The sequence below is a fragment of the Pygoscelis adeliae genome, unplaced genomic scaffold, assembly GCF_000699105.1.
Source record: "Pygoscelis adeliae isolate BGI_AS28 unplaced genomic scaffold, ASM69910v1 Scaffold315, whole genome shotgun sequence".
Lineage (NCBI taxonomy): Eukaryota > Metazoa > Chordata > Aves > Sphenisciformes > Spheniscidae > Pygoscelis > Pygoscelis adeliae.
The window spans coordinates 1,577,872-1,590,393 of NW_008824865.1; the positions used below are offsets into that span (position 1 = coordinate 1,577,872).

Sequence of the window (12,522 nt, forward strand, 5' to 3'; positions counted from 1 at the left end):
TTATATTGCACTGGACTAATGGTGCTTTGGGATTATTTTGGTCTATGCCAGAGTCCTTCTGCATTCTTCCAATGAGACCATGCATCACTTCACTGAACATGCCGTCCCCACCAACACAAACAACACTGCCAGGAAACACAAATTAGAATGCACACTAACAGTCAATAAACAACACGTCAAGTGTTCTACTTAGGGCATGCACCGGGCACATCAAAAATAGTTGTTCTATTCTCCTCTTCCATTTTTACAGAATACAGTAGCCCACAGTCAACTCGGCAATTAACAAAAAGCAGGAAAAAAAATTTCAAGCTACACAACTGCAAATGCACCTAGACATGTCTGTAATGTTAGAAAAAAAAATGTTGGAATGCAACCTAAAAAAAAAATTCTTTATCCTCTATTGCTGTGTGCAGACAGACAAATATCAGTGGAAATTCACTATACAAGGAAAACACTGAACAAGACCGTACATACAGCTTTCTAAGTAAACAAAATGGAAATAGGGTACCTTTACTAAAAAGGGAAAACTAAGTTAATATTCGTGGCTTCAGGCAGATATTTTACACTATTAATTTAATAAGGATATACATTATATAAGAGTCAAAAAAACAGAAAAGTGCATGCTTGCATGCTCTTTTGAACATGCTAAGAGCCCATCAAACAGACAGAAGTCATGTAATATCTACATAACCATTCATTATTAAACACAGAGTTCTAAGTGTTACCAGATGCAAAACTTTGTTTTGCAAACTTAATTCAGGTCAGAGCTGGTGCAGCAGCTACACAGATCCTCAATATGTTAAAGCTCAGCAGAGAGTCCACAGCCAAGCAAATACTAGGAAGTAAAAGACTATTTTACAGCAGTATACGTTTCATGCACAATAATAAAATGCACACCCTGAACTCTAAAAGCATTAACATTCTTTAACTGAAAAACTAATTCAAATACACTTTAAAGGAACACATGACAAATCCAAAGTTATGCATGTAGTCCCCACCATACATGTTTAGGAATGTTTACTGTTACCTATAGCAATCATTTCCAATGCATAAACTAATACTTACTCTTTCACAAAGTCAGCAACAGACATTGCAGAATGAGTACTTATTTCATAGGAAAAGTTAGTTTACTTAATTTTTAAGTATTGATGATTTAAATTTACTATCATTGTATTTTCAGCAGAAGGAAAGCTTGAAAAAAAAACAGTCATTTTTTCATGAATGGAGAGAACAGTCTTAAAAATATACACTGTCCAACTCTAAGTCAAGACCTAACAGACTGGAGAGAAGGGAGAACAAGATGTTTTTCATTTTTATAATTAATTTCTCTTCTCATAGCTTAACTACATTATTCCTCAGCTTTAGCCTGTCTCATCTTTCTCTGCAGACTCTAAGAAAGAAGTGGACAAAAATTTCCATGACAGTTCAAGGTCAATTTTGTCTCAGTAGTGTTCTATTTATAACAAATACTATATCCAGGCTCAGAGATTACAATGATATTAATGTCTATACCTATCAAGGGTAAATATTGACAGATAAAGAAGTTCACATACACAGTATCAGCATGACCAAATTCATTGCAAACATCAGATGACCAGTGTGCAAGTCACATGTGAAGGCCCCTAGTGAAGAACTACTGTAAGAGAGATCATCTTAGAGCGATTCTTACATTTTGGGTTTATTTTTCTAATGGACTAGCATTTCACTTTTTAGACAGATTATAACAGTAAGCTACATATGCTAAAAGACTTCAGGAGAAGCAAGTCCATAAGACAAATGAGTTTTAAAAGAACTATGGTCCCTTCTAATCGCAACCATTCTGTGAACTAATTCAAGAACTAGGAAAAAAACCCAACCTGAAATAGTTTTATAAAGGCTTGTGCAACAGGCATATGGATAAGGAAGCATAGTGATTCATACATGTCAGACTTATTCTAAATGTGGTCATCACCTGCACAATATTACAGCATGCTTTAGTAGTTCAGCACAATGATGTACAAAAACATGCTATATTGTAACTGAATGAATATTTTAAGTAACTGTCTTTAAAAAGTAGCTGTTCTATCACTGAGCTATTAGATCAGTACACTCGCCATAAGAAATTCTTATAAGGGGAAATGGGAAGAACAAGCAGGAAACACACACAAGAGGTTTAAATAAGCTGTCTCAAGTAAATACACTTGGAAAGCAGTGAAGCAGTTATCATTAAGAATCCTGTCTCCAGTTCCTAAATTACAGGCATGGCTTTGCCAAATAGGGAATCTGGAGATTAAATGATGAAACTCATCACTGAATGAAGGGAAAGCCACTTATCAGAACCAATTTAAGAGGACAGGTGAACAATAATTAGGTGTAGGAATCCAAAGCAGCTTTTCCTGTATGTGAGAAGAGTCAATCAAACTTGAAGAAACACACGGATTTATGTGGTTCAACCACTTTTTAAATCTTCCATATAACCCTGTGATCTGTTATTTAAAAAGTAGTATTAATACAAGAACTCCTTCCTAACATCACTGTTCACCACAGAAACAGACTTGTATGCGATGGACAAAAATCAGGCATGGAAAGACAGGTTGCAGTTTCCAAGCTAACTGCCATTAAGGCCCAGCCTGGGAATAGAAGAATCATGAGATTCTAAAAAGATGCAGTTCTCTGGCCAATTGTTTAGCTCGGTCATGTTAGAGAGAGAAAGCCAAAAAAACCCACCAAAACAAAAAAAAAAAAGAAAAAAATTTCTACAATAACAAACTGTTTGAATCTGCCAAAGACACTTCAGGTACCACTACAATTGGTCACTGCCACTTGTTGTAAAAAACAATTTGCTAGGAGTGAACATGGGCTCACTTACTTCCCTTTTCTGCTCTGTATTGGAATTTCACCAACCATCAGTATTATGTATTTCAAATCACTTAAGTCAAACGAAAAGGAAAAATCTTAACTAACTAGGTTTTTCTAGGATCCCAGTTCCTTGCACTTCTGCAATAAGAAAAATCCCAGTATAGTCAAAACTGCTTAAAGTCAACTCATTTTAAAGCAGGTCAAGTCTAGGAACTCAACCTGCGAATGTAGTTTCTTACTACCACAATTTTCAACATCATGCCCTCACTCGATTTATACAACACATACAGATCTGGTCCCCTAGCAAAAGTACTCTGAAAAGATAAAGTGTTTTATTTTTGCAACTTACCAGTTTAAACATACCTGTCAACAAGCACAAGTTACTATTTTAAAATACTGTAGTTATGAGAGTTTATCTGCACAGGTTCTGCATACATTTTCATGATTTTTCCAGTCATGTAACTTGTTTCATGTCATGAACCAAAAACTGGAATGACTAGCTTATTTATTAAAATATTCTGCTTCTACAGCAGATTTAATAACGGAATGCAATTTCACCATTCAGTTAGGTCTTCTTTTAAAACAGTAATTCCACAACAGAACAAACACCAATAAAGCCAAATGATGCAGCCATTATTTGAACAGTCCTACATAGCAAGAGGAACCATCTGAAACATTTTTAAACAGTTGATGGTTTTTACACACAGGCTGAATGCTACTGATGCAGTGTTCTGGACTCATGTATATGTCAAGATCACCTATACCACAAAACATTTCAGGGTAGCTTTCGAGCTATTACAGAATGCTCAACTTCTGGACAAGCAGATTCAATCTTACATTCATCTTTTGAACACAAATCTCATGCAAACATTGTTATACTACACTCGAATATGTTGTGTGCTGAACAGGTTTACTGAAACAGTTTAGTTTTCCTTTGATACTCCTAAACGTGCATCTCCTATGGAAAGGAATATGCGCCAGAACTTTCAGCTGTTGCAATAAACGTATCAGCAATGAAAGCTACTATTTTAAATTAGAGACAAGAACAGACAGATTACAGAATATATCAGCTAGAAAAAAAAAGGCAAGTGACATTACTTACCCATCATATTTATTAATATTAACTTCAAATAAGTTGTCCTTAGCATGGTTAGCATGTTCAGTTACTATGAAGAAATAAACACATTAAAAATTAGTATTATAAAAATACTATTAAATGGTATATAATATACAATTATTAAAATGTTATTATTAATTCATTAATAACCGTGATACTATTACCAATGTGTAATAAAACAGCCTGCCAATTCTTTTATGCCAAGGAAAGAATTGAAAGAGACGTGCTGTAGTATATACAGAAAAATATTTCACTAAAAAATTGTGCAAATGAACAACTGGTTTTAACAGTAAAACTGAAAAAGAGAAGAAAGGCAGTATCTTATAACTGAAGAGCTCAAATAGCTCAGAAGTACTGGAAGTTTTAGTTTAGTAAGCAGAAAATTGATGTAAGGTCGCCATTTATCTGGCTACCTATGCTTTAATTAGAAAACATTCCCTCTCTACCACTTAGTTTCATTTCCTTAGTAAGAAAAGGTAAGTAACACAAAGAACTTAAGCTACTCAGAGATGTTTTAAAGAGTTCATATTGCGTTTATTAAAAAGTTAAAATATTCATTACTCACTAACAACATCAGTGGAGATAGAAGCCAGACTGAAGAGTGGAGCAACTTTCTGTTCATAAATCCTCTTCCCTTGTCGTTTTCCTCCATACGGATTAATATACACAAGCAACTGCTTTGGTCTAGACTCTGTGGTAAGGAAAAATATTATAGTATACAGCTTTTGTACACAAAACAAAAATTGAACAAGCTATACAAAAACAAACCTGTAAACATCAAAAAGTGAACACAGCATACAAGCCTTTTATAACTCTTTACTAACACAGCATACAAGCCTCTTTACTAACTCTTGTAACTCTATAACTCTCAAAGAGCTATAAAAACCTGCTTCATCTATTCTCTTTATTATACTGAGGATACTGACAGTATTGAACAAATTGGTAATAAGACAGCAGGTTAAATTCAGAATCATTTCATCTGACTCCATGTCTCACATTCTTATGCGTATTATTCTTGCAGTACCTTCCCACTAAATGACATCAGTATCACAGGCATACAGGACAAAAGACAAACCAAGGGCAGCAATAGGAAAGGCACTTGTGAGTGAAGCATACATAGAAATACTTTTACATTCATTTATTTAAACAATGTTTTTGCTTTGGTAACATAGTTAAAATGCATTTCCTTTCTGTGATAAAGACACAATAAGAATACCTCACAAAACTACACGCTGCACAGCAAGTGCTTGCCCTGTAGTGTAACCCCTTTCCCCCAGAAAACACCTTTGATATTACTATCTCAAGTTTCTTGGAGTAGTTATGGAATTACATTGGTGGTGGCAATGAAAACAATTATTACACCTCTGTACTAACAGATACACAAAACAGTAATGCTTGATGCACCTAGAGAGCCTTCCTTTTTTGTACAGAACACAAAGACCTGTTAGAACATTTGCACTTCCTCAGAAGGCATTCTAAATTATTATTTTAAAGGGAAAGAATAAATAGTTATTAGATCAACACACTTGCATAATAAATCCAGCCAAGCTAGACTGTTTAAATGGTTTAAAGCTGCCACGTACCCAAAGCACCATTCACCCTCTCTGAGAACCTGTTACTTTTTCTGAAATAGTTTGTTACCAATAGAATGAACACCTGCACTCAAACAGAGATGACTGCCCAGGCCACATCTCTCACAGCTGTACCAAATGGGTGCACAAACCCCATCTTTTGAAACATTTTATTGGAAGCCAGATACCTCATGTAACATATACAAAACAAAAACAAAAACATTAGTAAGATGCATGCTTCCAATTCCTGTTCAGAAGAACATTTTTTGTTACATATCCATTTTTATTCTGTGAGCCTTAAGTATTTGCTTGAGTCACATTGTAGGTGTGCTTGTATCCAGTCCCTTCTCCAGCTCTGTGTCTCAGGTGGACCTCAGACCTACGCTGTAGGTAGCTTACCTCCAGTCCAGCCTCCATCTCCTGCTGCTCCTGTCTGGCCTCCCTGGATGGACCTGATTACTTTATCTCATCTGGGCTGTAAATGGGACCTGCTGCTATCCCCATCCCAGCTCTGCCCACCCTGCTCAGATACAGTGGGACTGCACCCTGGTTGGTGAGGGTACTGCCTGTGCTATGGTCATCCTTGACCTCCCTTCTCTCATGGAGTTCCTCTGCTCCTGCCGCTCCCTGACATCTATTAAGGCATCTCTTTTGGGAATAACTCTGGCAAAACTACTTTTAGCCTTCCAAGAAGTTGATGTCCAAGAGCCCCAGAAACGTTTATTGGGAACTCTTACTACACAAAGCACATTGTTGATGAGAGAGACTGGAAAGGTGAGACAGACACACAAAAAGCCAACCATAAATCTTACAACTGCTACAATCCTCATCGTCAGATCTCTAGAGTACCTCAAATTTCTAAGCTTACATCTGCCCTTTACCTTCTCCAAAGCTACAGTCATTTAAAGCTTCTGCTAAGCTTCTAAAGCGTCCCTATTTTGTGAAAATAATTTACATCTGGGCAAAATTATAAGAAACCTATAGTCCTGACTGATTAAACACTCAGTACAACTTAGCGCATATGTGAGATACAAAAGTAGCGATAAGGAGACACTTCAACTCTCAGCTCCCTCAACTTTTGAGCATAAGCTGCTCTTAAGAATTCAAAAAAGCAGATATATCAAAATAATATTAATTGACACACAAGCCTGTAAAATGATGCTGCAAGTGTTACTAGTTTAGTCAAACTTACTCTGCATTTCAAGTAACTCTTTCAGCGCCTGTATCCACTGATTACACAAGTGCTCATCAACACACCAAAACGTCACATCACTGCACCGCCAGCGGTGATTTCGGGCTTTCTTCACGTAATACACTATTTAAATTAAAAAAAAAAGAAAAAAAGAAAAAAGAGGAGGCACAATAAGACAGTTCTGTGAAATGACAAATGCATTTTAGAGAGATCTCCAAAATATCTATGTTTTGAAAAAAGTGGTAATTAACCCCCACTACACATTCCCGCAAATGACAGAAGCATTCAGAGTGTGAACAGGACACTTGTAAAAAGTCAAAATGAAAACATAAATGAAAACACTTGCTCTAGGTCATTACCTTATAGCAGATACCCAGACATAAACTTATTTTTAAACCAAATACAATCTATTTTCCATAAACTGATTATAGACATACGTATACAAAAGTTCACTGAGCTTATACATTATTTTATCTGTATTAAAGTCTGCAATGTCTACATAATATAAAACACCATAAGCTCAAGAGGATAAGCCAAACCCTCACATCAGCTCCCATGTAACCAACAGGGTGAATTTAATTTCATAAAGCTGAAATTTGAGAAAAAAGATTTAGAGTTTTCTTGTGCATCAAGAACTAGGCTGGTGAGACAAGAAGCACCCTTACCTTTCATCTACAGTATCACCAATCATTGTTACTGAAGGACTAAATGTGGGGAAAGTACTCCACAACATAAAATTTTGGCATGGGAGCAATCACATTTACCCCAGTTTTGCAGCACAGAAATGACCGCTCTTTCCCCAAAACAAACAGAAATTTATTTCTGGCACTTAGTTTTAAGAATGCAGTCAATAATACAAAGAACCTTTACGTGCACACATTCTGATGGTTAGGGATAATTTTAAAAACCCCAAACATTTAGGACTCAATTTTCCAGACTCTCTTAATTTTCTAGTCAAGTAGTAGAAAGCAAGTGTCCTGCTGCAGAGTCATTCAGCAGCAGAAATGTAAGACATTAGTTAGGACTTCATTAAATAACTAAACAGAGCATGTGTTCTAAAGGAAGGGTTTTATTTTCAAAAATAAGGATCTTTAAATGTAAACTGGCAGATTTTTGGTGGATTTTTTGTTTGGTTGGTTTTGTGGGTTTTTTGGTTAGGTTTTTGTTGTTGATGGTTTTGGGGGTTGGTGGTGGTGGTTGTTTTTTTTTTTAAACGCATCATTTCTGTTAAAAAAATCTGACGATGCCTTTTGAGTCTGCCCTAAAGTACCTCCAACAAAGTAATTAGAGCACAAGCATCCTGAGACTGCATTTGCCTTACCTGTGAAAGCATGTGGCTTTGCCATTTTTTGCCATTTGCCAATATTACGCTGTTTCTTGTTAACTTCAGTTTCTTCTACAGCAATGATCTCAGAGGTTGGTACAAAACAGTTTTCTGTATGAACACAAGATCTTACACATTAACATCTTAAAACAGTACCAGAATGATTATTTCTACACATAATATGATAGAGACATACAATTAGAGTAGCTGCTCAATAAGCACAACCGAGAGCATAAATAGAAATTTGCTGACTATTTTCAATTTCCTTTTGCCTTTAGTCAAAGCACATAATCCATAACCACCTATGAACTACCCCAAATAATATTTTAAATGTTTATGATTTCTCAGAAAATTAAGTATTCTGCATACAAAAACATTTTTGCATGAAGCCAAAATCCAGCATTGATTTCAGAGTAATGAAATTGCCCCTTCAATGATGGCTAGTCCAGATATTTGACAGTGAATAGCACAAGCTATGGCAAAGAATGTGCAACTAAATGTAGTGCAGAGAGACTACAGAGGCTATTTGTTATTCTCAAGTAAGTAGCTGGCTTATGAAAGAGGGCATTCATATGAATTCTTAAGACTTTAAATCCCACTAAGCTTTTAAACTTCAGGATCTCTTAAGAAGCAAATTCTAGCTGTTATGTTTACATACCGTTAAATATATCTCCCTTATATCAACTTCAAAACTATTGTTTTTCAGAATTAAAGGCCTCTTGCTCTTACACTATGAAAGAATTTCCTCCACCCTCACTCCTTTTTCTCTTGTAGTCCCTCAACACCTTCTCAGTCTTCTTAACTCCTGTCAAATTGAGGATTTTGTCTCATTTTCATTACCAATTTCAAAATTTCTTTTACCTTATCTAAAAAAAAAAAGTGGAACTGAAAATGCGTGCTTTGTATTTATGTACAAGCAAGTGCTCTGTGTGTATATATACACACACAAAACATTTAATTACATAAGATTATTATAATAGTCTCTTATATAATAAGAAGTATAAATACTTGTTTCTCTCACACATGATAGAGAGAGATAGAGATATAAAGAGATATTAAACATATAAAATACAAACACTAATACTGTTGTTACTGGGTTTTATCCTACATTTAATCTTCCTCACTATTTTGCAGTAGTACCATGGTGGTGGTGAGAAATGTAAAATAAGCAAAAAATTTTCCTAAGCTCTTCACAGTGGTGACTACAATTTGTTTGCCATTAGTCCAAATTTTTTTTCCCCCGTCCTATTTATTTGTTTTAGTCAACAGAGTTGTTACCTATTGTCATGTCAATTGACATGTTGTGGACTACACACACAATGTTTTTTCCTTTACAGGTGTTTCAGTATTTGATTTATATTCCTTTAGGAATTTTATCTTCCCAGAGGTTTTTAGCTTGATTCCAAAGAAATGTAGCCTCCAAATTCACACTGAGGTCTTTTAGGAATCTGGCTGTATTTGAATGTTTTAACTACTTACCAAAAAAATTTCGGCTTATAACAATTGCATTTACTATATTTAAGGCATGATGAGGAAATGCAGCAGTCACAGAATGTCTTTACAAAGATCCAACAGCAGAGATGAACTCACTAAAAACACTTTACTTGTATACAGATATAGATATCATACACATACACGTATGAGACTATATCAAGTATGTAATATTGGATAGTAACAGTTAATTGGTCTTCCTAACGTTCAGAGACAAGATCTGCTATGGGATCTCAATATGATTATCCACCTATCCATTTATCCAAGGAAAAAAAAATACAGAACAGAGATGGAACAATAAATTAAGGGAAGGGAGCACGTTCTTTAACCTTTCTTTCCCAGAACTGCTTTTAGTTCTCATTTTTCTACTGGCTATGCCACCTATCCATATGTCAGAACATGAAAGAAAGCTTGTTGCATTTATAAAGATTGCACTTAAGTGGTAACTCATTTTGTTGTTGCTCACAGATATGCTACAAAACTGACAAAACTACCTTTAGACCGAAATTTAAATTACAATACTCTAACAAACATTTTGGGAAATAGTTCTACATACTGGGTACTTACTAGCATGTACACTAGGAGCAGCAACAGAAGTCATTGTTTTATTAGGCATTTTCTATATAATAGAGAAAGCTGTCCAGCTGTACAGATAGCAAATAGATAAAAAAAGCACTGAAAGCATTTCTTTGTAGTATATATTTCAGGACATATTACACAGCTTATATGAACAACCCTAGACCTTGAAATCACTTCTACTAAGCTCTCCTAAGTCTTCAGATGCGTTCTCCCTCCGACAGTCGCATGACTGTAAGCTCTGCTTTTCCAACAAATCTCTTCACAGATGCAGCAAAAAAGCAAAGAGTAAATCTTTTAGTTATATATATATATATATGCATTTGTTTAATCTTAAGCCACAAGAGTTACATATCTGAAAAAACAGTTTGCTGGGGAAAACAAACAAACAAAAAAAAGGAACAAAAGCAAAGAACAGAGTGATCCCACCTTCTTTCTGTAAATCTTTGGGTTTGGTAAAAGTCTGAGAAAGTTTGTGTTCAGTGAATACCAGCTATGCTGACTGTGGCCCTCAGTGCTACTTGGCACTGTACAAGCATCAAGCAACCCCACTGCCCTGATAGTATACTCCAATCTTAAGGCAGTCAAAACCACACACTACCTAATACAGTAATTGCAGAGGGCTGGAAAGATGCAAAGCTGTCTCAAATGCAAACATGTTATTCAGAACATTCCCTAGAGCTTATAAAAACAAATTTGAATGCAGTGGCATTTGTGTTTGAATAGAGCTCAAGAATTTCTATCAGTCCAAATACAACTCTATCACTATTTGACTTAGTGTTACATGCTATATTGTTTAATCAGAAAGCAAATCAGCTACTTAGTCCCACCCTCCCCCCTTTTCTCCAGAAAGGAGAAGTCTAGTTTCCATTGCGAAGAAATCAAATAGAGACCTTCAATACAAGCAGCACGACCCTGCTCCTATAAACACAATGCCCTCATCTGCCATTTAATCACCAAAACCCGCCCCATAAAAATAAGTAGAGGGTCTATCCCACCCTCTTTTGAGAGGTCAACAAGGTTCACAGATGTACTAATTATAATCCTTTCCCACACCTACTCTTGTAGCATTTACCCTATTATCAAGTAGCATGAGCCATTTCTTTCAGTGATTTAGCATAAAGGTGTTCAACTCATAAAGGCCTTCACCTTTATGAGTTTCTCCCAAAACACAGAAAGTCTTATTACCACATTTACAAAAAAAATTGGTACTTACACCAGCACTACTAGATCAACATTAATGAAAAATGTTAAGCTATGGGCTCAGACCATACCAAAGAATTTTACTTGGCTCAGTAGAATATACTCAACCAAGTAGCACACAACAGTTCCTAGACAAAATTCCAGGCAAAATACCCTTACGTTTTCAATGTACACATCTACATTCAAGAGACTGAATTTTGAGTTCAGAAATACTGAAGTACATATCCATTTTCTTAAGCTTAACCTGAAAGATCTTCACACATTGATGTTTTCATATCTCACCTTGTTCAATGTCTAGCATACGTGACACACTAAGAATGAGTTGTCCATCCAGAGCAGCTGGATGAAGGGGCATGGCAAAAAAAACCCCAAACAAAACACACAATGGACAGGTGAAAGTCTTCCCAGCACAGTGGCTGTGCCAGTCATTACTCATTCTGGGTCACAGTGCTCTTACAGTCTTAAGAGACACTCTTCTTGAAGTGCAAACCAACCAATCAGCAAAATACTGTGTTAGATGCATACTACTTTTCCCCACATCAAGCAAGTGGGAGGAAAAAAAAAAACCAAGGTAAGCACATTAACAGCGTGCTTTCTTTGTGAAAAATGTAGCTGGCAGGTGCGAAGCATGTTTTTCTCTGTTAAAAAAGGTTTTTTGGTGTGTCATCGCTGTCTGCCACTCCCTCAGAACACTTCCTGAGTTTACAAGCAAACTCACTCAGAACCCAAGTCAAGATTTGTTCATTCATCACTGCCAGCTATGTATCCCACGGGCCAAATTCCTCTCTCAGAAATGTGTTAACTTAAAGCAACACAGACATGTGCAAAAGCATGAAAACATCACTGATCACAGCATTTGGTTTATTCTTAACATTCAGCTCGGGCCCATGGATGCAGTGGCATTCAGAACTAATTTAAATTATTAGTATACTCTTGTGACTTAAAAATATTAACAACTGAAAAGCTGGGGTGCAGATTTAAATAAAAAGTAGTTTTTCAGTCACTTGGAAAACTAATTTACTGTTACAGACCACATGAATGGTAAGTTATCTTGTCCTAAGTTTTGCCTTCACCTAAAAGGAAGAAAACAGGAATGTATTCCATCGGAAGGTACACTGCATTATGTTGATCATGCACTACAGAAAGCTGTGCCTAGTAAAGACCAGAATAAGAAAATATGGTGGATAGGGATATGGAGCAGAATTACACA

The 12,522-nt window shown here is 35.9% G+C and overlaps 1 protein-coding gene across 1 annotated transcript in view; it reads right to left on the minus strand.

Annotated features, from left to right (window-relative positions):
• The window catches only part of CERK (ceramide kinase), a 40,255-nt gene extending 28,588 nt beyond the window's left edge, over positions 1-11,667 (minus strand). The window contains exons 1-6 of the mRNA XM_009324396.1: positions 11,595-11,667; positions 8,040-8,153; positions 6,719-6,841; positions 4,521-4,646; positions 3,941-4,004; positions 1-125 (exon numbers count right to left, since the gene is read on the minus strand). The exon at positions 1-125 is cut by the window's left edge and continues 1 nt beyond it. Of these exons, the coding sequence (XP_009322671.1) occupies positions 1-125; positions 3,941-4,004; positions 4,521-4,646; positions 6,719-6,841; positions 8,040-8,153; positions 11,595-11,667 (625 nt within the window). The remainder of the gene's footprint in view (positions 126-3,940; positions 4,005-4,520; positions 4,647-6,718; positions 6,842-8,039; positions 8,154-11,594) is intronic.
• Between the last annotated feature and the right edge of the window lie 855 nt (positions 11,668-12,522).